Genomic DNA, 24,099 nt, shown 5'->3' on the forward strand with positions numbered 1-24,099 from the left:
GGGGGGCGGGGTGAACAAGATGATGTGTGCGGGGGGCGGGGCTCAGAACTCTGGAAAGGGCGGCCAGGGCCCCTCACTCACAACTACTGCAGGGAGACGGCGGGTCTCTGGGAGCACTCTGTCTGGGTGATGCTGGCCATCCGTGCCCCACAGGTCCTAGGGCCTGCCACCTCCTTCCCAGGGGAGGCCCTGGCCCCCGAGTCTGCCGGCTCTTCTAGAAGACTCCCCAGGCACAGGGACTCGGCTCCAGGTGGCCGGCCATCCCCTCCTTGTCCTTGTCCCCTTCAGCCCAGGGAGGAGGGAGACCTTCTTGCAGGGAGGAGCCTGAGCCCAGGGGGTGGGGTGGGGCGGGGCGGGCTGGCGCTGCCGAGTCAGACACAGGAGCAGGGAGCTTGTGGGATCACTTTTACCTGGTCAGGCCTCGGGGGGACGGGAGGGCTCAGATGCGGCCCGGAGACGGACAGACTCCAGGAGCATGCGGGGCGCACGGGGAAGGGCGGAGGGCGCCGGGGGTCCCTCACGGCACCCTGAGTGGGGGCGGCAGCAGCAGTGGCGGCAGCAGCAGCGGGAGGGCCTGTGACAGCAGCCGGGCCCTGTGGACCCCGGACCCCGGGACGGCGCCCATGGAGGAGGGGCCGTGGGAGGACGCGGGTTTGTGCTGAGGAGACCGCGGGGGCGGGGGGTTCTCCTTCTGCCGCTCGAGGACCCAGTCGGAGAAGTGGGCGAGCCGGGTGAAGACGCTGGGGCTCACGGGCGAGCGGCAGGGCAGGCTCCAGCTGGACAGCCCCGCCAGGAACCAGGTGTCGTTCAGCTGGCAGCTCAGGGGCCCCCCCGAGTCTCCCTGGGCGGAGAGAGGGGTGTCTCGTGGGCACCAGGGCGGGGAGGGACGCGGGGAGGGACGAGACTGCCCGCGTCCTCCGCCAGTGTGGGGTCAGGCGGCCTCGTGCCGAGGTGGGGTCCTGGCGATCTGGGAAGTCCGGACACCGGGCCCCACGGCAGGCCTCCTGGGGCCAGAAACAAGGGAGGGCCCCCCCGGGAACCCCTGCCGGCCGGCAGTCACAGACCTGCCCCCACGGGGCCTGGCGCTGGCGTCTCAAAGGCAGACACGTGGGGATAGAGGCCCGCGGCCTCCTGTTCCGGAAACGTGCCCGCGTGCCCTGCGTGTGCGGGACGCAGCGGGGTGACGGGCGGCAGACGCGAGCGCCCCCCCCAGGTGGGAACAGAAGGGCCCGAGGGGGTGGGGAGCGGCGGAGGGGCCAGCTGCTCTGCTGGCCCTCGGGGAGCTTCTGGGAGCCCCGCCTGTGTGTGTGTGTGTGTGTGTGTGCGTGTGTGCGCGCGCTGGGGGGTGGGGGCAGGCCCGGCTCTGCAAGATGCAGGCTGGGACGGCGGCACGGTGCCCTGGCGTGGGGGAGGCCGAGGGGTGCGTGTGTGTGGGTGCGTGTGTGGGAAGGGAACACCGAGTGGCACTCAGCGGGGAAGCGACGTGACCTGACGTGGATCCTAAGAGGAAGGTAGGATGCCCCTGGCCGGGCGGCCCCGTGGGCTGGAGCGCCGTCCCCACAGAGTGAAAGGTTGTGGGTTCCGTCCCCGGTGAGGGCACATTTGAGAGGCCACCCGTCGATGTTTCTCTCTCTCCCTCCCCCTCTCTCTCAAACCGGTAAGCACGGCCTCCTGGGGTGAGGAGGAGAAAACGTAATAAAATAATACAATGAAAGGATGGCAGGGGGCTTCTGGGGCTGGGAGAGGTGGCCGCAGCAGAAAGGGCGACAGGGGCCAGAGACGGTGAGGCTCGGGGGGAGGGGGGGGAGGTTGGACAGCAGCCCCGGAGTCAGAGGCGCGGAGGCCTCACAGGGCGGGCTGAGGCCGGGAAGAGAGGTGCGGGCTCGGGAGGCAGCAGGGTGCGCAGCCCCGGGCCCTGCTGGGACAGCGGGCAGGGGTTTGGGGAGGAGAGCGGGGGCGGGAGCATGACGGTGTGTTTCTGAGCTGCTGGGAGACGACCAGGGAGGGGGAGAAAGAGCGAGAAAGAAGGTGCAGGAGGGAGCCGAGACTGGGGTGGGTGGGGTGGGTGGGGCCACCGCTCCGAAGGAGAGCCTGCCTGCCCCAGTTTGACGGGGGGCTCACCACCCCACCGCACCCCACCGGGGCCAGCTACTTCCCCTCTGGGCCTCGGCTTCTCGGGCCAACACCAGCAGGACCACACAGAGTGCGAGGAGACCTCCATTACGCAGGGACCCCGAACGCACTCATGGTCAGTCCGCAGGAAAGACAGACAGCCCCACAGAAACGCTGGCAAAAGACCCGAAGGCGCGCGCTACAAAAAACCGGCAACGCACGTACGGAGAAGGGCCCGTCTTCCTTCCTCCCCGGAGGAGCGCAGATGAAGAGTCAGGCGCGGTGTTTAAGGTGGACCCGGCGGCCCCGGGAAGGAGGAGCGCTGCGGCCTTAACCCCGCCCCCACCGCCGTGGGCGTCCAATCGGTGCCTGCCGCCCGGCCCCAGAGCGCCACGCCCAGGTTGCGCCCAGCCGAAGTGTGCAGCGAAGTTCACGCACCCACGGGACGGGCGGTCCCGGCGATGCCGTCTGTGAGGGTCTGCAGGGGAAACTGCCCAAGGGCCACCGACACCAGCACGGATACACACGCGGCTGCGTGTGCGCACAGTAGGGTGCTCTTCAGCAACAAGAGGAACAACGGAAAGCACGCGCAAGGTGGACAGAGGCCACCAGCAGGACACGAACTGAAAGAGGCCCGAGGAGAGGGCGTCCGGGGGGGTTCCACGCAGAGAGGCCCCGGCACCCACTCACGGGGCGTGAGAAGCCAGGCCAGGCCGTCGGGGGGCGGGGAGGTGCTGACAGTAGGGGGCGTGGAAGAGGGGCCCTTTGGGGCTGGTTCCACGAGGGTCTCAGTTTCTCACGCGCACCAGATGGCGCGCCTGTAAAAGGTGCCCCCCCGCGCGGGACGCTACACTTCAACAAAGCTTTTTAAGAAGTATGGGGGCTTCCGCCCTGGGGCTCTGACCCTTGCGACAGGTGGGTGGGCCGAGGAAGAGTCCAGAGAAGACGGGGGGGGGGGGGGGGGGGGGGGCAGGTGCGGCCGGAGAGGAGAGGCAGCCCCGCCCCCACCCCAGACACGGAGCCGAGTCACTCACGCGGCAGATGGACTTGTTGTCCCTCATGGTCCCAGCACACAGCACGCCCTCGTCGATGGTGTACTGCGGGCCTTGGGGGTCCGACGCCTGGAAGAACACCTTGCAGACGCGTCTGTCCAGGAGGCTGACCCGCCCCTCCTGCAGCTGCGAGGGGCGGGGCAGGAAGTCTGTGGGGGGTGGGGGAGGGTCAGACGTGGGGTGGAGGCCGGGAGAGAGGCCAGCTCCCTCCCTACCCTGTCGGCGGAAGAGAGGCGGCCAGTTCTGGCCCAGAGGTTGGGGGGAGCCTCTCAGAGGCCGAGCAAAGACCAAGGGACAGACGTTGGAGGCAGGCGAGAGGGCCACAGCGAGCAGGGCACTGGGGGAAGGACCGGGAGGGGGCGGGAGTGCCCCCAGGGGCACCTTCCCCGGGGGATCGAGCAGGTGGGGCTGTCTCCCCGCACGTGGAGACCACTCAGGTTCCGGGAACAGTTCACGCAGCTGCCCGTGGGGCGCAGAGGGCGGAAGCTGGGCACCTGGGCCCGGCCAGGGTGCAGCAGGGCGCGGCTCCCAGGTGCCAGGTGTGGCCGGGTGGCATGGCCAGGAGCAGGTGGCCGGCGTCCGGGAGCATCTGCTGTGCAGCTGGCCTCCGCGTGGGTTCCCACGGGTCTGGCCCTGTCTCCTCGGTGGCAGCACAAGGTTCCGGGGCCAGGAGCCGTGGGTGGCTCTGGCACGTCATCATCATCATCATCATGGTCAAGGTCGAGGGTAGCCCAGGCCCTGCAAGGGCAGTCAGGGAGGCAGGGGCGGGGCGGGGGGCAAGCTGCAGGTCGAGTCTCTCCTGGCAGCTGCTCACGGCTCCAGCCCGCACTTCCCTTCCTGCCCTGGCTCCCGCCCTCTGACCCACCCTGAGTCCACCAGTGTTTCTTTTCTTCTTTTTTAAACCTTCACCCGCGGACATTTTTTTTCACTGCTTTTAGAGGCAGAGGAAGGGAGACAGAGAAACATCGACGGGCTGCCTCCCGTTTGTGGCCCAGCTGGGGCCGGAACTCCAGCGGGAGGAGCCACCCGGGCCAGAGCTGCCGGCGGGTCAGCGGAGCCCATGCCAGGGGGCACCTTTGGACGTGTTGGAGCCGACGCCCTGGCTGTCGGTGTGACGGACACCCGGTGGACAGGAGCAGGATGCGGGCACTGGGCTGCCCAGCCCAGGAAGCCCCGCCCCAAACGCCCCATCAGGGCCCTGCGGATCGTGACGGTTACACTCTGAGTTTTCGCTCCGTGTTACATTTTCATAAACGAAACCCTGGCATAAAAAAAATCTCTGCCCAGCACGCCTCCTCTCTCCACCTGAAAACACACAAGCTTGCTTGGCAGGCTGGCGCAACAGGCGGCTTTCCCTCGAGTCGGGGTCAGGAGGAGTGCGGGTCACCGAGGTGATTGTGCTTAAGCCATAAACGCCCCACTTCAGCTCTCGGGCCAGAGGGCAGCCCCAAACCCCCGAGTGGGAGCTCTGAAGGGGCCTGACCCCAGGAGGACCTGGGGCTCCGGTGGAGTCCTGGCTGGTGTGGAATGAAACAGCCCACGGAGAGTCCAAGGCTCTGGAGAGACACCCAGGCTGTCTGAACCTCGGACTGCAGGACACTTGACATTTTAGAAGGTCGCTCTGCAGGGCCGGATGGGCCCCACGCGGGTCACGGCGCCCGCCCCCGGCCTCACCGCCCCCTCTGCCCACGGGCGGCCCCGCTCACCATTCTCGGTGAGCTTGCCCCAGCCGGTGACCCAGCAGGTTGCGTAAATGGGCAGCATGGTGTCGGGCTCCGGGAGGCAGATGGGCAGGATGTGGGGCGTGAAGTCCACGGGCCGCCGCAGCTGCAGCAGCGCCAGGTCGTTGCTCAAGAAGTGGTCCTTGTTGAAGGCCTTGTGGATGATGAGCCGGTGCACGGCCGCCTGCAGGCCATGCGGGGCGGCTCCGTGCAGCTCGTGGTACCCCAGCAGGACCAGGTAGTCACGGGCGTCGTAGGACCTGTGGGGGGCGGGCAGGCTGTGCTGTCACCTGGCTCTCTGACCCGCCCGCCGGCCCCTGCACCGCTGTCTACCCAGAGCCTCCTCTCTCCTTCCTTCCTAATATTCTCTCCAGGGGGTCTGTCTGGTCGCTGTCCGTGGCCTTGGGACATTTGTCCTTCCAAAGTTTCTGCTGGCTTCCCCCACCCTGGCCCCCAGGCCCCAGAATCACAGGGGCAGAGAGCTGTGCCTTCTCCCTAGCCTCAGGACGCTCGGCCCATTCCCGTCTGGGGCCTGAGCCCTGGGGAGGCCCCAGAGTCCAGAGTGACTCCCAAAGGCCCCTGTCCCCACCCCTCCCAGTCCACACCCGCCAGCCCCTCGGAGGGCTGGTCTTGGTCTGGGGACAGGCACTCGGTGGGTCTCGGCAGAGCCGTGGAGGGGGGCTCGCAGCTGCCCCTCGGTTCTGGACACGAGCAACCTCCCAACTCCGTGTCCTGCGGGGGCCGCCCGCCTCCCCCGGGACGGCCAGGCCCCAGGCCTTCTTCTCCGAGGCCCAGCAGCCGGCAGGCCCGCAGACCCCGGCACCTGCCTGGGCTCTGCCCCCTTGCGTCCTGCATCACGGCCATCGGACCGGGCCTCCCTCTGCTCGTAGGACCAGAAACTTCAAGGTGGGTCTTGCATTTATTTCCACCCCCACCCCCCAGCGGGCTGCACATGGGGCCTGGCACCCAGGGGTGCTGAGTAAGTGAACAGAACCCCAGCGGGGTCTCCAAGCCAGCTGACGCCAGCGCTCGGTTAACCGCGATGTCCTCATCACTCACTCCCTCTGGGCACAGAGGGAGGCCACCCCCCTGCCCGCCTCCCAGCACAGAAGCCGCGGGCTCTGCTCCCATTCCTCACTCCGGCTCCTTCCGGTGCGCGGGGTGGTGGAGGGGAGAGGGAGAGCTGGGTGCCGCCGGCTCTGCACAGGCCCCGCAGCCCGGAGAGAGCGGCACACGCAGGTGTGGGGCGCCCAGGGAAGCGCTTGTCCTCAGGTGGCCTTTGGACAATCTGGCCACAAGGGGGCAACACCCTTGTCCACGCAGGGCCCTGGCCCAAGCTCCCCACCCCCAGCCTCACTGTGGCCTGAAGCCGGAGCCAGGCGCGTGGCCAGGGGCACGACACCCCCCGCCGTTTGCACAAGGGGAAACCGAGGCCCACAGGCACCTTGCGGGCAAGATGCAGGTGCCGCAGCCCACCTCGAGTGGGAACCGGGCATGGATTCCTGAGGTGCAGGGGCGGTAAGGAGGGGCCTGGAAGCCATGACTTTGGAACTAGACCCTTCCCGCCACCCCCCCCCCCCCGCCCGTGCTTAGGGATCACCGTATTTAGAGCCAATTTCAGCTGCTGGAAAGTGTCCCACCTGGAGCCAAGACAGCCACACCGCAGCGCGAAGAGGGGCCTGGAAGGGGCCCCCCCAGAGGAGTGGCTCAGAGGTCGGACAGGGGCGCCGTTCCAGGTGGAGGGGACCGCCCCCCAGGCAGGGGCACCCAGAGACGCCTGGTGGGGGCCGCCGGCCCCAGAACAAAGCCTAGAGGGGCAAGAAAGCCCTCGGCCCCCTGTACCCCCATCTTTTCTGGCCTTTCGGTGCTGCCTCCCCTTCCCGCTCTGGGCCGCTGGCCCCGGGGGGGTTGGGGGAGACTCACTGTTGGAAGCAGTGGGCCGCTGAGATCACCCAGAAGTTGTCGATCAGGGCCGCGCCGCAGATGTGCTTGCCGTGGAACTGCAGGCTGGCCTGCCACGGCCACTGCTGGTCAGGCGCCCCGCTGCCACCAAAGATCCTCCAGTCCACCACAGGCCTCCCGCACACTGTGGAGACAGTCCCAGCCACCGGGCACCTGGTTAGACGCCTCCGCGGTCTGGCGGCTGCCGGGTGCCCTGCCCGCAGGACCTGGGTCCACCGTGTCCGGTGCTCGCAGGTCACAGCAGGAACCCAAGGCCCCGGTGAAGTGGCATGGCCTAGGTGACAAGAGGCCCCCTGGCGTCACTGGAGACCGCGGCGGTGAGGACTGTGAGGACGCAGCCCGTGGGTCTGGGGGGGAGGGGGAGGGGACGGACAGACCAGCGGGCAGCGAGGTCCAGGCTGGGCAGCGCCGCTGCACCGGCCCTTCCGCGACCCGCTTCTCTGACCAATGCCCCGGTTTGGGGTCCCGGAGACCGAGGCCCCCGGGGAGAAGTGGCAGCCCCTCAGCCCGGGGCTCTAGGCAGCCCAAGGTCTGGGGTCACACACTTTGCTGGACCGTCCGGCTCCGGAAGCCACGCCCCGCGTTCAGGAACCGGGGAGGGTGTGGCGGGCAGGACCTGGGACCCCGCCCCCGGCCGCAGAGGCTGACGTCCGTTGGGGAAGGGCCCCCGGGAGCAGTGGCACCTGGTCTTTCCGCCCTCCGGGCCTGCCGCCCACGTTCCCCAGAAGCCCGGGGACCCCAGAGCCCACCCCGGCCGGAAGAGGTGCCCCCCGCCGCGGCCGAGGGTGGGGCGAGGGCAGGACGCGCTGGCTGCCAGCTCACCGGCCTCGAGGTCCCGGTTGGTGGTGTTGGTCCTGCTGGGATGGGCGCGCAGCGGCGGCCACAGCCAGAGCAGAGCCACGGCCAGGGCCAGGGCGAGGGTCGCCCGCCGGCCTGGGCCTGCGCCCCCCGCCCCAGCGCTCGCCATGGCGGGGCGCCCACGCGGCGGCCGGTGGCTGGGAAACCGCCTGCTGGGCGTCGGGGGCGGGGTGGGAGGGGGCGGCCCCGCGCGCGCGCTCAGGCAGCTGCGGGGGCGGGGGGTGCCAGGCAGGCCCAAGAAGGCGGTCCACTCTGGGAGCCCCCAGACCGAGAGGGAGGCAGAAGGCACGCAGGGACCCCAGTCTGGCGAAGACTTGGGAGCCCGGGCCGCTGCCCAGGAATAGACCCCGGTGGTCAGAGGTCAGCTGTTTAGATGATGTCATCAAAGACTGTCGTCTGTTTTCAGGGTCTGGTACTCCTCTGAGCCCCTCCTGCAATTAGGCCCGGCCCACCAAGGGAACGCGGCCTCCTTCCGCCCACCCGTGCAGCTCGCCCCCTCCCCACCTCAGCTGGTGCCCGGCCGGCCGGGCAGTCACCCGCGGGCCGCGGCGGGGGAAAGCGCGGCCCGCGGCCCTGGGAGAACGGGCGCCCTTCCGGAAGACGGATCCCTCACTGTGTCCCGCGGTTCCCGAGGCCCCTCCCACTGACGCAAAATCCACATTCTCCTCTGCCAGTGGAGGTCAGGGGCAGGGCGTGACCCGCGGCTGACCACTGAGCTGGACCCCTGCAGTCCAGGGCCCTGGCCCCTCCCCTGTCCTGGTTGGGAGGCACACTCTGGCCCTGAGCCGGCAGCGGTGGCTGCCCTGAGGGGGCAGCCCAGACGGAGAAGGGGCCTGTGTAGAGACTCCTGGTGGGTGGCCCCGGCCTTCTGGTCGCCAAGGAAGTCCCCTTGTTTATGCAGCCCCCCCAGCTGCCAACCCCAGTGGTCTGCCTCCTTCTTGCATCTCTTCTTGCCCTCCGCATGCATACGGGGGCTGCTCTGTGAACCAACACCCTCACTTAAATTTCAATGTCTTTCTCGTGTCTCCTGGATGTCCAAGGCCTCTTCCTCAGGTGAGGGGGAGGTTCCCATGGTAACCCGTTAGGTGACGCTGTGAAGCGCGGGTCTTTCGCATCTGCGGTCCGGTGGAGCCCAGCGCTCCCAGCGCCCAGAGGTAGGACGGGCAGGGCTCACAGTCCCAGACATTTCTGTTTAAACACCGGGGGGTGGCGGCCCTGGCCGGGTGGCTCAGTTGGTTGTAGCGCTGTCTCCTACTCCAAAAGGCTGTGTGTACGAGAGGCAACCAATCTATGTTTTTCTCTCACATTGATGCCTCTCTCTTTCTCTCTCTCTTCCTTCCTTTCTCTTTAAAAGCAACAAACACACCCTTGGGTGGGGATGAAAACTAACCACAGTAATAACAAAGGGGGACGGAAAGTCGAAGGAGTCGCTGGTTCCGACGCGTGTAGACGGGTGTGTGGACAAAACCCACTCTGTCTCGGTGTCCCGGGCTTCATTCCAAGGTCGACGCTGCGACCCTGGACCGACCTCCCTGTCCTGAGCAAGCCTGCCTACCGTCCACGGTCTGTGCTTCTTGCAGAGCTGCCACACACGCTCCGGTGGGCGGGCCACGGCCAGAACAGGGCGGCGACTCGGCCGAGTGTCGTGCTGGTGAGAGGACCGGGTGCGAGCCGTCACCCATGATAGGACCGACCCCGGGAGGGCGGCCCCCACTCTGCTGCCTCCGTGTCCCCGAGTCTTGTCCGTCACTGACACCCGAGCGATGGCCTGAAAAGGCCTGCGACGGGGTCCGGTCGTGAAGGACAGTGGGAGCGGAACTGCTGGGCCGTGTCTCCACCACGGCCCACTCTCCCCTTACCTGACCTCACGCCGGATTCCGCTCTGTTCCGTGGTGCTGCCTGCCTCACCTTTGGGTTTGAACACACCTTCCTGTCGGGGCGGCTGTGACACCTTGGCCCCACGGGCTGACGATCAGTGTTGATGTCTTTCCGGGCAGACGGGGTTTGGTCTCAGGGCCTGGGGCTGACACCCTCTGCCCCCCGGGGAAGGGCAAGAGGGCGGGGGAGCAGGCCGAAGCTGCACTCAGCCCCCCCCACCCCCCAGGACCGAGCTGGAATCCCAGCTAAAATGTAGAACCATCAGCCCCAACCATCACCCGAAAGGTGGCTGAACAGACGTCCCGTACCCCAAGATTCTCAGAAGCAGCCACGTGGCAGGAAGGGCAGAGACAGGAAAAGGGCCAGGCCGGCTCCCGCAGCGCGCCTGAGCTCGGCCGCAAGGCCCCCCCCCCCCCCAGGAGCGAGCTCGGGGCTTCAACCCCACCCAGAGCTTCCCAGCCCAGAGCTGTGGGGCCGGCCGGGAAGAGGCGCCCACAGCACACCCGGTGTGAAAACCAGCGGGGACTCCGTCTGCGGGGAGAGACAGGCTTCAGCAAGGAGCCCCGGAGAGGCCAGCACAGAAACTCCCGTGCACAGCCGCTCACCCGGGGCGCGGCGGAGGGGGGGCCACTTGCAGTAGCTGTTGGGCAAGGAGACCCCGGCCGGCCGTGTGGCCCCGGGGGGGGGGGGGGCATGTCTCTCTCGCCGGCCCTCCCTTCACACGGCCAGACCTTGGTCCGTTTGGGCCTGGTGACCTCTGCTGGCCTCGCTGTGGCCTCGCCGTACCACGGAGGTCCTCAGATCTCGGGCGGGTGGCCGCTGGCCTCGGTGTTCCCTGAGACTTCTGCCGAGTGGCCTCAGGCCCCGCACCCGCCGTACACCCGAAGTTCTGCCTGAGGCTGACTCACCGAGGCCTCCCTCCGGAAACCCACCCACCGCCACAGGCTCCTCCATTAACTGAGGGGCCTAAGGGGCAGCCCCAGGCAGAGGCGGGCGGAGGCGGGCGGAGGCCAGTCCCTGGGTGAGTGGGTCCCCAGGCTCGGTGCGGGTGGGAGCCAGCTGTGGTGTGCACGGCAGCCACTCCACGCACTCGTGTGGCGGGAGAGGCAGCCACACGCTGCGGAGCCCACTGTGTCTCCAAACCGGTGGCCCAGGGCCCGCCCTGGGCAGCGTCCGGCACCACTTGGCCCCGGAGTCCCTCCCAAAAGGGGTCAGTCCCAGCGTGACTGCGGGGGGCCTCGGCCCCGTCGGAGCAGGACCCCATGCACTTCGCCAGGGGCTCCCCACAGGCACCAGACGCTGCTGGGTGGGCCCCTCTGGGTGGTCAGCACCCGCTGGCAGCGCTGGACGCTGTGCTGGGGGTTGATCCTCATGTGCGTTTGGGCCAACAGCGATCAGGACTCAGTGACAACGGGAGGGCTCAGCTCAGGCACAGAGGGGCGTTGCGGGAGCACCCAACTCGGGGGGTCAGGGAGCCTGAGCCACGGCCCCCCCACCCCCGACACCTACTACACACTGCCCCCTGCCAAGGCTAGGAATTTAGTAGGTCCACCTGATCCGCAGAAGCACATACAGACAGGCGGCCTGAATGGGGGGCAAACAGAGCTCAACTGCGAGAAACGCGGGAAGGGGGCTCGCGCAAAGGCGGGGCGGTGCTCGCTGGAGGCGGGGCCTGCGGCCCTGCAGCCTCAGGCCGGCTGATTACAGACACGGCGCATGGGTGACGGCAAAGCCAGTTCGAACCAAGGTGGACGCCTTGTTTCTCCAGGTTTTAAAAAATATATTAAATTGTTCACTAATTAATTGTTGTGAGAGGGGCACGGGGAGGAGGCCCGAGGGCTCGAGGAAAGGCGTGGCCTTTGTCCTTCCCCAGAGCCGGTACCTGCGTTGGGCCTCCCTCGGCCCAAGCCCGGGCCGGGGGACCCCTCCCTCCTCGTCTCTGCAGCGTGGGACCGGCCCCTCCCCGCCCCACTTACCGCGCTCCCTGGGGTCGCCGCGGCACTGGCACCGGCCCTGCGCTCCCGCTGCTCCCCCCCCCTCCCCCGCCCCTCGCCTCCCTGCTCGGGCGGGCGTTGCTCCCGAGCCATCGGCAGTCACCGAGTCCCTGCTCGATGGCCGCCCCCCAGCGCGCGGACCCTCCGTCCTCAGCTCCGGGGGGGGGGGGGGACAGGCTCTGCTCCTCCCCCAAGACTGCGGCAGGCCACGGAGCCCGCAGACCCCACGCGGGGAGCACCTGTAGGGGAAGCACCTCCCTCGTCCCCATTAATGCTGTCACCGGGTCCAAGAGAGGCACTTCGTAAAGAAGGTTCTGGAACACCGCCCTGCATCCCGAGGGTGGCCTGCTCCCCGTCTCCGAATCCCGGGTAGGACTCGAGACGAGGCCCCCTGTGACTGCGCCCTTCCGAGGGTTGGGGTTCACGCTGCCCGGGCTCGGGGCTGCGGGACTCGGACACCGGCGCCTACGCGCTGCGAGGCGCTGGGACCGCGGCGCGCGGATGAGGGCGGGGCGACGGGAGACCTCCGGGCCGCGGTCCCTGCCGGGCGCGGGCGGCTGGGCTGAGGGACGCGGCGCCACATCCCTGCGGGAGGCAGAGACACGCGGAGACAGAGACGCAGAGAAACACGAACAAAGCGAGATCCTGTGGGGCCAGCGCGGCGGCGGCGCATCCGCGCTGCGGCCCCCGGAGCAGCCTCCGCGCCGGCCCCGGGAGCGTCACCTCTCCTACCGGTGCGCTCGCGGCCGGCGCCCGCCCCGCCCCGCCCCGTCGCCCGCCCGCGGGGAGCCCTCCCCAGTGCGCCAGCGGCCGGACTCGCGGCGGCGCGCGGACGCGGGCCCTCGGTCCCCCACCCGCGCCCCGGCGGGGGCGCGCGGCGCTGGGAGCTGGCCGTGGTGCTGAGCGCGCGGCTCGGTGTCCGCGCGGTTCCAGGACCGGCTGAGGCCGCGTCCTGCGACACTCCCTGCCCCCGCGGTAAGTCGCCAAGGCCCCGAGGATGTCGGCCGGGGGGAGGGGGTGGAGGGTGATTTGGGAATTTTTGCGCGTCCTTTCGCGTCACGGGAGGCACGCGGGGAGGGACCAAGGTCCGTACTCTCTCCACCGCATGGTGCCTTGCCCGGATGGCTGCGGTCCGGGGTCTGGGGCCATGACCCTTGCGGGTCTGGGCTGGGAAGGGGAAGAAACTCGGCCCGCGGTCGCGGGTGCGGGAGCCGGGAAAGAACGGGTAAGAGTGGAGACGTGGCTTCCATCCTCCCGATGGGGCAGCCAGGACCACCCAAGGCTCCCCCAGGGGAGCTGGGCCAGAGCCTCAGGCCGCAAAGACCCTTTGTCTCCCCAGCGCGGGGGTGGGGTGACCTGCGGATGCCCACTGCCAATCCCGGCCCTGCTTTGTTCCCTCCCCCACACCCACCTGGAACACGAGGGCTGTCCCTCCCCCAGTGGCCTCCACGTCATCCGTCAGAGGCTTTGGGCAGTCTGCGACAGAAATAACCTCGTGCCCCTGCCTAGCTTGCCACCCCGACACCCCAGCCCCCCCCCCCCACATCCCTGGGCGGGTCTGCCCTGAGCGACCTCTGCCTGCCTACCACCGCCCACCCCACTGCACTTCACCGCCACCGGCTGTCCTGCATGGCGGGGGCGGGGCCGGGGACGGCGTGACACTCGCCCAACCCAGGGGTCAAAATCTTCCCATCTTGACACCGTTTCTGTGGCATACCTGCATCTCGGGCTTTTTCCTGTGCTCCGTGGAACACCCAGTCACTGTCACGCTACACGGGGAAGGAGCACAGAGCTACCCCGCCGAGGGGAAAAGGGTCACCTAGGCTGTGCAGTCCGTCACCAGGCGGAGCAGCAGCCGCTCCAGTGGTGTGACCTGCCCGGTTCGCAGTGAACCTGTGTAAGGGGCTGGGAAGGAGGGTTTGTGCCCGGGGTGGGGAGCAATGCCCCGGCCACCACTCTTCCCCGTCGGACGCTGCTGTGGCTGCTACCCTGAGCTCCCGCCTCCCCTCCGGTCACGCCCGCAGCCGGGGTGATCCGGTAGGACAGGCACTGGGCTCACGTCACTCACCTTTCCCGTCTGGCTCCCCAGGGCAGGCAGGACCAAGGCCAGGGCCCTCGCTGCCGCCTCAGGCCAGGCGTGGGTGCGGCACCCACCACCCAGCCCCAGCCCACCGGCCTGCTGCCCGGGCCGCCTGGGTGAGCTGTAGGATGAGCGGTCCCAGACCCAGCTTCCCGATCGGGAAGCGCAGGCGTACCTGTGTGGGTAGGATGTCTGCACAAGTCACCCCTGCACCTGAAGAAGTAGTGGCTGTGGACCACCGTGGGGGCGGGAGTCAGGAGCCCCCGAGAGTTCCTCGGTCTCCCTGAGGAGCCAGAGGGCCAGGCGAGCAGCAGAGTGAGGGGCCGGGGCCAGGGAGGGTTACAGCTGAGGGGTCCCCACGAGGGGTGGGTGGGGCGGGGGCGACGGGTCTGCCTGGTCCCTCACAGCTTCCTGCTGGGCCCCACTGAGGGGGCCTGTCGCTGTGGGGTCCCGAAGTGGAAGGTGCGTGGTGGCCACCGAGGGCCTGGACACCTTCGGCCTCTGCCCTCAGAGGCAGCGGCAGCCTCTGGCTGTCCCGACCAATCCACTCGGACCCTGAAGCTGTCGTGGAAGGGGGCGGTCAGCCCGTTGCCATTAAGACCCTCTGACCCGCAGGGAGTCCCTGCCCTTGTCCCACACGGACCCTATGTTTCCAAAGAGTCAGGCTCAGAGAAAGTAGTATAGAGATATGATGTGGAAACCCGGGGGGCGGAATACACCCCAGAGTTCATTCGGTTGCTCCAGAACTCTGCAGGTCTCCGGTTCACTGCTCTGGACCTTAGCGCTCACTATCCCAACTGGCGAGGTGTTGCATTAGCTCAGGACACAGGCTTGGCCACGTACAGCTATGGTGAGCCGTCACTTTCTGAGTTCAGGTGCCCTGGAACCTCCCACCGTTCACGGTTTCAACTCGGTTAGCCGTTCCAGTCGTTAAGAGACCGGGCATTTTATTTATCGAGGTCAACAGCAAGTGAACCATCTTCGTCCTTGTGCCTGCGGAATTCTGCACACGGTGAGGTCATCTGTATCGCGCCTGGCGGAAGTCACTTCCGAGAGTATAGCGATAAAAACATTTTTCGATAAAAACAGAGAAGAGCACGTTCAGCGGAGCCCGTGCAGTGACTGTCTCCGAAATTCCCGCCGCAGGAAGGACGCCGGCCCCAGTGCCGGTGCCCACGCCTGCGTCAGCTACTCGCTTGCTTTTCGTCTTCCTTTCTGCTCGCTTTCCAAACCCCCCACGAAGGCACGGCTATTACTGGATTAGTGCATTCACCGTGGATGGGCGTTTGAACCGTGGGCGGTGGGTGTGCGAGGGGTGCAGGCCGCAGAGCCTGGGGGGCTCAGGCACAACCTGTGCCGCGTCAGACTCCAGCCCCCAGCGCTCTCCCCTCGTGCCCCCCACGGACAGAGGGCCCCCCCCCGTAGGCCACCGCGGCCCAGGAGGGAGGGGACCGGCCGGCCTGAGCGTGTGAGCGCGCCGCGTGGGGCGGCTGCCCTCTTTGGGTGCGGCCGCCTGGGCCTCCAAGCTCGCCCCAAAGGCGGCGTGTTTAATACGGGACTGTGCTCCCGTCCCCCAGACCGGCTCTGGGCACAGGCCCCTCCTCGTCTGCCCGCCGGCCCGCCTCCCACCCTCCCCGCCTCTGCCCGCGTCTCCCCAGCCCTGCGGTGACCGCCCCCCCACTTGCTGCTCGTCCCTCTGCCCCACGGTGCCGAGGCCCGGCGTCTCCTCCTCCCAGAGACCCTCCGGCTGGACAGCCCTTTCCCACGCTCAGAGCCGCGGCCTCCAACCAGGCCTTGTAAAAACACGCGTGTGTATGTAAACATGCGTGTGCATACCTTCATAAACATACCTGCGCACACACGCACAGCCCACTCGCTGCCTCCTTCCCGCCCCCCCTCCGGCCCGGAGCCCCTCCCCCACTTCCTCCCGCCCTCTACGCAGACGTCAGGGGGCGGTCTCAGACACCCCCGCCCTCGCCGCGGCTCCCACCCGCCCCCTCGGCGACCCCCACGGGGCTGCCCTGACCTCAGGGTGGGGCCGCCCTCCTCGGCCCGGGCCACGCTCCCCTGTCCGCTCTCTCACCACCCCCCCAGCCCCGCACCCCGGACGGGGACCGACCTCTGCGAGCCCGGTGGCCCCCTCCCCCACCCCGAACCCAGACTGGGCGCGGGAGCCCTCCCACGGCGGGCGGCAGTCTGTGTCCCAGTGTCAGCATCTCCGGTCAGGCCAGCACAGGAGGTGACACCTGGCGCCTCTTCCGGCCCACGACGTCCCGCGTCTCCTCCATCTGCCAGGTCCTGGCCTGGAGCTCGCCTCCTGGCCTTGGCCTCCGGCCACGCTGCTCCGGCTCACTCGGGGGGCCGGCTCTGCACGCACCATCAGGCGCTCCGCTGCGTGTCGCCTGGTGGCGTCTGTCCCAGCCCTGTGTCCCTGCCCCCCCCCCCCCAGCAGGTGGGGCCGACCTGGAGGGCGGTCTCCGTGCCTCCCCAGCCGGAGCGGAGACCTGGGGCTTGTCTCTTAGGTGAAGGAGGCAACTCGTGTGTGGAAGTCCCTGCTGCACCCGCCTACAAGGGCCGTGGGCATCCCCATATGCAGGGGGTGCCACCTGCTCAGCCCCTGGGCCTGGGAACGGGGGTCTGACTGGGCTGGCCGCACTCTGGGAGGGTGCTGGGGTGCACCCAGGGACCCCAGACTCAAGACCCCCAGACCCCGAGGCCCTCCTGTGGGCCTGGCTGCTGCCTGCAGTCTGTGGCTGAGCCTCTCCAGGCGTCAGGGGCCTGGGAAGGCTGGAACGTGAGCGGGTGGGCTGCTGCCACCCCTCCCCCACCCTGGGGAGGGCTCAGCCCCACGAGGGGGACACTAAGTGCCTTCTGCTTCCCCCCCAGCAGCCACCTCGCCGGCAGCATGGAGCTGAGGAGAGGGAAGACCTTCATCAAGTCCAGCCCGCACGTCGCCCACGAGAAGCCCCCGGGCCCCGCGGCCCCGGCACCTGCCCCGGAAAACTCGGGGGCCTGCTCGGTCTCACCTGGCGGGCGGCAGCAGGCCCCTGGCGAGAGGGGCCCCCAAGCCGGTCCCAGCACCCACGGGTGCCCCCAAGGCTCCAGCAAGGGGGCACAGCCCGACCCCGAGGGGGGCGCCCCCTTCAAGCTGGTGTGGAAGAGCAAGACCCAGGACAGCGCACCGGGTGCTGGCAGGGCAGCCTCAGTGGCGGGGCACCTGGTGGGCAGCGCCAGCTTCCCGGGGCCCTCGGGCAGCCAGCGCATGATTGACTACCGCCACTCCGTGCCGCAGGCGCCCTTCGTGCCGGCCGTGGCCAAGAGCCTCCCCAGGAAGAGGATCTCCCTGAAGAGGCCCAAGAAGTGCTTCCGGAACCTGTTCCACCTCCGCAGGAGCAAGACGGAGAGCCTGGCCCCGCCGGCCGGCGCGGGGAAGGGCCCGCCCTCCCCCGGGAGCCCGCCGGAGGCCCGAGGGCGGCGGGGCCCGGCCCTGCCTGCCTGGGGCGAGGGCCCGGGGCCGGAGGGCGCGAGCCAGGACCTGTCGGACGGCGAGGTCCCGCCCGAGGCCCCCTGCGAGCTCTGCAGGGCCCTGGGCGAGGACGCGGCCTCGCTCAAGAGCTTCGACTCCCTCACCGGCTGCGGCGAGATCTTCGCCGACGAGAGCTCGCTGCCGCCGCTCATCCTGGACGCCGGCCTGCCCGGCGCGGCCCGCCCACCGCCGGCCTCCGACGGCAAGGCGGCCAGGGGCCCCGCCCAGGACCAGCTGCCGTCGCCGGCCCGGGACGAGGCGTCGGACCTGGCGCGGTTCTGGGACAGCGTGAACCACTGCGTGTGGCAGCAGCGGCGCGCCCTGCTGGGCCTGCGGCCCGAGGGCGCTCCGGGGGCCGGCCCCGCCCCGCTCCCTCTGTGGCCCTGCAGGGACCCCCTCGGCGGCTCCAAGGCCAGCCCCACCGACACGGGCACCCCCAAGAGCGAGCAGCCGGAGTCGGTGTCCACGAGCGACGAGGGCTACTACGACGCCTTCTCCCCGAGCCTGGAGGACCGGCCGGGGGCCCCGAGCCCCGGCACCCCCTCCGCCTCCTTCCCCCGGGAGAGCTACAGCGGCGACGCCCTCTACGAGCTCTTCTGCGACCCCGGCGAGGGCCCCGCGGGTCCCGGCCTGGACGACGGCGACCTGTGCATGTCCGAGAGCCTGTCGGGGCCGGCCCCGGGGGCGCCCCTGTCCATGTGCAGCTTCCACGTGGGGGCGGACGAGAACCTGGCGCCGGGCCCGGGCCCCGACCTGCTGGGCCAGGGCTTCTGGCAGAGCTCCTGGAAGGGCAAGGAGTGCCTGCTGAAGCTCTGCGACACCGAGCTCGCCGTCACCATGGGTGTCATCAACTGGCTGCGCCGCGGCCCCGAGAGGAGAGGCCCGGGTCCCGGGCAGCTGGAGGGCGGGGTCGCCGCAGGCCTGCTCGCTGGGGAGAGCGAGGCGTCGGCAGTGGCAGTGGCGGCAGCACAGGGGCCCAGCGGCCGGCCCAGGGACCCGGCCGTGAGGGGCGAGGCCGGCGCCCGAGGCCGCCAGGAAGGTTCGTTCTCCCCCTCGGGGGCTGCGGGGGCTGCGGGGGCTGCGGCGACAGAGGCTCCCGGCAGAGACAAGGTCATCACCCCTCTTGCCTGGCCCCAGTCTCAGGCGCCGCCCGGGCACGCAGGGTGCCCCCGAGACTGGCGCAGGCCAGGGCTCAGGGGGAGCCCCCCGGAGGCAGAGCCCACCCTGGCGGGCTGTGCGGCCCAGGTGGCCGCCCTGCAGATCCACCCAGGGTCTGGGTCTGAGCCCCGCACGGTGCAGCCCCCCGGGCAGGACACCGGCGGCGGGCCATGCAGGGGGCCCCGGGCAGGGGACAGGCCCCTTCCCCGGCAGGACCGGCCCGACAGCCCTCCTGGAGGGGCTGCCGCCCGGGGCCGGCCCTCCGCGACAGGCCCACCCCTCGGCCCACAGGCCCCCAAGTGCCCGGGCCTCGTCCTGGACCTACACCAGCCCCGGGTGCAGCCTGCCTCGGCCCAGGCCTCTGTGCGGCCGCAGCCCCTGTAGCTCTGCTGGGCGTGGGCAGGAGCCACGGGCCTCACCTCTAACAGCCAGGGGACAGAGTCTGCCCCACGGCCTCCGTGGAAGTGGCTGTGGCTTCCTGTCCCACCGGGGCCTCCCCTGCAGCCAGCCTGAAGTGGGGGGCCCCGGCCAGCCGGCGGGGAGCCCCAGCGGCAGCACAGCCCTGCAGGAGCCACCAGGAGCAGCCTCTTTGCGGCCGCAGTCCGGAGAACCTGAGACCGAAATCTCCACCTTTCGTCTGCACTGTGGCGGCGACTGTGCTGGGGGTCGTGGGAGGGGGCACGGCTCGGGCAGGCGGGGCCGGGCGTGTGGCTGTGCAGGAACCTGGGCCGGAGCCCACGCGCTCAGCCGGATCAGGCCCGGCAGCTCGCGGCCAAGGCCAGCCGGGGAGGGGCCGGCTCTCTCCAATGGTGCCCGCACACCTCTCCCCACAAGGCTCGGAGGAGCCCAGAGCCAGGCGGCCAGAGGGGCCGCGGTGCCCGGCGGTTCCTCACACCAGGAGCCAGAGAGGCGTGGGCGCTTGCAGCTGGCGGGAGGGAAGCACCTGGCACTGTGGACGGGAGGGGCAGGGGCCCGTGAGTCCTCCCGAGGGTGAGGATAACTCGGGGGAGAGTGTGGGCTCAGAGACCCGGGGGAGGGGTCACTGGGAGTGAGCGACAGGCAAGGCTCCCCTCCCCACCCCTCCCCCGCCGTGCATGAGCCTGGAGTGCCCGCCAGCCCCAGCCCAGCCTGCTCTCCGCCGCGGACCCAGCAGCCGCCGTGTCCCGGGACCCTCGGGGGAGGGGCCTCTCCGTGGGAACATGCAGCCGGGCCAGCTCCCTCCCAGCGAGAGCCTCGCGACCCAGCCGGCCTCCCTGGCCAGCAGGGGCCGCCCCAGGGTCTGCCAGAGATCGCCCCGAGAATGCCGCCTCGCCAGCCTTCCCAGCTCACACTGTCACGGGAGCCACGGCGGCGCAGAGCGTTGGGGAAGAACAGACGTCTCTCTCGTCCCCTCCCCCACGGCCACGGCACAGGCACAGCCACGGAACGTTCAGAACGTGAGGCAGGCGTCCGTCCTGGCCCCTGCGGGCCGTGAGGTGTGGCCCCACTCTGCCGACACACCGCAGTGGGACGTGCAGGGGGGTTGCTGCAGGCAGCCCGGGACAGGACTTCTACCCGGGCCGGCCAGCCCAGCACGGAAGGGGGCGCAGGCCGGGGGCCGGGTGGCTCTCCACACGGCGACGCGGCAGACGCCAGGCGTGCCTGTCCTGGCTGTCGGGTGAGCAGCCCTCGGTGAAAACTCCTCGCCGGCCGGCTGTGTGCCGGGCGCAGGCAGCGCTTGGTCGGCGAACACGCTCCTACCCGGACTCCCGGCCTGGAGCCCGACCGAAGGCAGCCAGGGCCAGGCCTCCGGGGAAGCCACACTCCACTCCTCCCCTCGGGCCCGCCACCGGTGACCCGGGAATCGTCACGGAGCCTCCTGGCTGCAAGCACTTGTCGCCCTCGTGGCCCAGACCCAGAGACTGAGGACAGAATGCTGGCGTGTGTCGTTTGCCCTGGGGAGTGGGGTGGGGGAGGTGGGTCCCAGCCGCCGGCTCCCCAGGCCCTGCCGGGCTCTCCCTGAGCTCCCCCAGGGAGGGCCCCTCTCAGGGCCTCCCCTCCCCCCTCCTGCAGCTGCACAGGCGCCTGAGCCCCCTGGGGGCCCAGCCTGTGTCCCCCGCCCCCTCCAGCAAGCAGCTCAGACCCCGAGGGCAGGCCCTGTCACTGTGCCGCGCCCAGGGAAGCCGGTGCCCAGTAAACACTTGTGGAAGGAAGGAGATGGCGGAAGCCGGTGTGTGGTCTCCTTTTCGACCGTGAGCCCCGGGTCCGGAGAGCCGCCGAGGCCAGGGCTCGCCTCAGGGAAGTTCTCAGGGAGCGTGTCCCCGGGGGCGGTGGGGGACACCAGCCTGAGGGGTCAGGGGGAGCCCGGCCAGGCCAGAGCTCCGGGAAGGGCAGCGACCGGGGTGACCCAGGCCTTGCTCTACAGTGACCCCCCCCACCCAGTGGGGCTGTGCCCACCCGGGAGGAGCTGCTGGCCCCGTGGCGCTCGGGTCGGGAAGCCGCTTGGGCAACCCCAGCACGGGAGGTCCTGGTTTGCAGCCACCAGGGTGGGGTGGGGTGGGGGCCGTGGCAGAGGGGGGCCAGGCACGGTGCTGGGAGGACGGGGCGGAGGATGTGGCTGCCCCCTGCGCCCCCTGCGCCCCGGCTGCCCCGTCCACCTCTGTCCATCTCTCCCTCCACACCCCCTCACAGGCTGCCCTCCCCTGCCCGGGCGGCCCAGCCTGGCCCTGTGGGGGAAGAGGCCTGGCCGGGCGTCTCCACAGCGCCGGTCATTTCTGACCCTCTCGCTCCCACGTGGCCCTAGAGGTCACAGGAGGTTTGTGCCATGTAAAGCCCATCCCACGGACCAGGTCCAGCTGTCCCTCAGAGCTGGGGTGACTCACCGGTGTCACACAGGGGTCAGCTGGGGGCCGCGCCTCCCAACCTTTCACCAACACAACGGGGGACGGAGGGTGCTGGCAGGGACCAGGCAGCAGGCGTCCAGCTGGGGGGGGCTAACAGTGGGGGGCCCGGGCCCTGCAGCAGGGCTGTGGGGCGGGGCTGGGGTGGCTCCTGATGGTCACGGCCCGGGATCTGGGTGGACAGGACATACCGCACACCTCCGTGCTGGGGCGGGGAAAGGTGGTGTTTTGGTTTTTCAGAGCACAGGTAAGACCTTGGAGGTGGTCGTTCCCACCCTTACGACAAGAGAAGTCGGGACGGACGGAGTATCGGTGGCTTTCCTGCCCCGTCTGAGGCTGCGGGGCAAGCAGGTTCCCCGGAACCCGGAGAGACCGACAAGTGTGACAACGCGGACCTGCAGCAGAAGCCGCCAAGGGCCGGAAACCGCGCCCTGGCCGCCCCGGCCGGTGCCGCCCAGCGGGTTGGAGCACCGTCCAGTAAACTGCCGGGGGGTGGGGGGAGGGTTTGGTCCCCTGTGGGGGTTCCTACCTTCCTCACATCGGGGTTTCTCTTGCTCTCCCCCTTCCCCTCCCTTTAAAAGCCTTTCAGGCCCAGGAAGGATCGGGGGCTGGACCGTGAGAGGGGGCTTGTCCTTCTACAGGCTTCTCCTCCAGGAGCCACGCTGCGCGTTCAGGGCGTGGGCAAGGGCGGCCTCCCCGTGGGCCCGCAGGGGGCGAGTGGGCAGAGCCCCTGGGGATGCCCCCCAGACCCCGCGCCCTGGCCCGGGAGGAGGGCCTTCACCGTGGGGCCGTGCCAAGGCCTTTCCCAGCTGGAGGGGGGACTCCAGCCCGACAGCCCTCCTCCGCCTCCCGGTCTCAGGCGGGGTGACCCGCAGGGCAGGCGGCAGGCGGCCAGGACAGGACGTCCAGGGCACACACTGGGAGTGGCAGGGCTGGGAGAGGGGTGTCCCACCTCATGGCGTCTCTGGGCCACACCGGGAGAGAGAAGAGTTGTCTGGGGCCACATGTTAAATGCATAAACATCAACAAAAACAAACAAAGGTCTCACCAAGTTTTAAGTAAATTTATGTTTTTATGTGGGGCCACACGGGGCCCGTGGGCCGAGGGTCAGACCCCCCGGTGGGGCTCCTGAGGGGCTGTCCCCACCCCCAAGGCTCAGGCTCAGGGAAGGCTGGGACCTGAGTGGGCTCTCAGAGGACAGTGGAGGGGCCATGTGCGCCCCACTCCGTCCCCACGTCCATACACCCCCGGCAACGCCAGGCTGGAGCCCAGCTAACAGAGGCAGAGGCTCACTCTCAGGAGCAGGAGGAAACAGGCCACGAGCACGCGGGGGACGGTGGGGACGCCCTCGAGGGCGCCACCTCGGGGACAGACGGCACCACAGCCCAGCCTCCCGCCCGCCGGGCTGACCCGGACGCTCACCGCCCGTTCCTGTCCCGCCTGTCCGCCGCCCTCTGCGGCGTGTCTGCCTCCAGCAAGAAAATGACAAACTGTCGCGTCCCCGACCCCCATGTAGACACGCGTCGGTCCGTGTCCCGGTGTCTGTGCAGCGGTTCCGGCCGCGCGGCGCCGTCCAGACGGGCTCCTGAGGGGCTGCTGGACAGCGGCGTCTCTATCGGCAACGTGGTGTCCAAGAGAGGTCATTCTCCGGTCACGGTTCAGCTCAGCCACCATGCATTCTTTTTTATTTAAAAAAATCTTTAAATATTTTATTTATTTATTTTCAGAGAGAGGGGAAGGGAGGGAGAGAGAGGGGGAGAAACATCCATGCGTAGCTGCCTCCCATGTGGCCCCCACACTGGAGACCTGGCCCGCAACCCAGGCACATGCCCTGACCGGGAATTGAACCAGCAACCCTTGGTTCACAGTCCGCGCTCAGTCCACCGAGCCTCCCCAGCCAGGGCACCGCCACGCATCCCTCCTCTTTAATGGTCACTTGTGCCGTTTCGCTGGCTCCCTCCCCGGTCCCCGTGGATCCCGTGGGCCCGTGCTGGTTTCTCAGAGCTCGCTTATGACCGGAGACGGCCACCACTTGTCCCGTGTTGCAAATGAATCTCCTTTCTTATTCTTTTCGTGTGGTGCTCTTTCATGTTTCAGTTGCACAGAAGTTGTGCGTTGGAATAGGATTATGTTTTGTTAAAAAACAAACCAAACCCTGCTGAAGGCAGGAAGACACAGTCTGGAGGGGGGAGCCGTGTCCCCACAACCAGACTCACAGGCGCGGGAGTCCTCAGGGGGAGGCCGCAGGTGCGGCCCCGGCTGGGGGGGCTGGGGGGACTGCGGGCCGGCCCGCGAGCCAAGCTTTATTCGCGACGGTTTCACACGCAGCCCTCAAACAGTGGGGTACGCCCCATTAACGGGAGGAAGGGAGAAGAGGACCCGAATGCTCGGTTACGGCAGACACAGCGCTGGACAAGATCCAGCGCCCCCTGGTGGTGAAGCGTCCTCAGTGCGGCAGGAGCAGGAGGGACCTTCTCGGAATGACGATTTCCTGAAAACACTCAGCAGTGAGCATCGGCCCGACGCTGAGACAGAAGAGCAACAGGAAGACGCCCACGTCAAAGTTTCTCTCTCTCCCAGCTCAGCAATCACGTCCTGGGGGGGGGGGGGGGGGGTTTAAGAAAGCTGCTCGGAGACAGAGGGAAAGGAGGCGGCAACCTCAGCCTCGGCCTCGGGGTGGCTCTGTGGTGGTCCACGCCCGGCTACCGGTTCGGGGACAGCCTCGGACCGGAGTGGGGGGGCGCGGGGGGCCCACGAAGGGGCTCACGAGGTTGTGCCGGCAGCTCTTCCAGGCCGGCCCCCCTGTCCCGGGAAAGCACTTTGAGAGAACGGGGGGCGGGAGGGGCTCGGGCTGGCCCGGTGTGTGGCTCTCCCCAGTG

The 24,099-nt window shown here is 69.1% G+C and overlaps 2 protein-coding genes across 2 annotated transcripts; one reads left to right on the forward strand and one right to left on the reverse strand.

The window, feature by feature from the left end:
• Positions 1 to 403: 403 nt before the first annotated feature.
• LOC114508463 (serine protease 40) lies at positions 404 to 7,335 on the reverse strand. Its single transcript, XM_028526343.2, has 4 exons — positions 6,809 to 7,335; positions 4,871 to 5,145; positions 3,147 to 3,313; positions 404 to 841 (listed from the first exon to the last, which is right to left on the reverse strand). Exons 2-4 carry the CDS (start codon positions 4,926 to 4,928, stop codon positions 518 to 520), a joined length of 549 nt encoding a protein of 182 aa, XP_028382144.2. The 5' UTR covers positions 4,929 to 5,145; positions 6,809 to 7,335; the 3' UTR covers positions 404 to 517.
• Positions 7,336 to 16,540: 9,205 nt separating this feature from the next.
• AMER3 (APC membrane recruitment protein 3) lies at positions 16,541 to 19,289 on the forward strand. The gene has a single exon (XM_028526342.2). The coding sequence runs from the start codon at positions 16,563 to 16,565 to the stop codon at positions 18,723 to 18,725; it is 2,163 nt and encodes a 720-aa protein (XP_028382143.1). The 5' UTR covers positions 16,541 to 16,562; the 3' UTR covers positions 18,726 to 19,289.
• Positions 19,290 to 24,099: the final 4,810 nt, after the last annotated feature.

The sequence above is a fragment of the Phyllostomus discolor genome, chromosome 11 (genome assembly GCF_004126475.2).
Source record: "Phyllostomus discolor isolate MPI-MPIP mPhyDis1 chromosome 11, mPhyDis1.pri.v3, whole genome shotgun sequence".
Taxonomy (NCBI): domain Eukaryota; kingdom Metazoa; phylum Chordata; class Mammalia; order Chiroptera; family Phyllostomidae; genus Phyllostomus; species Phyllostomus discolor.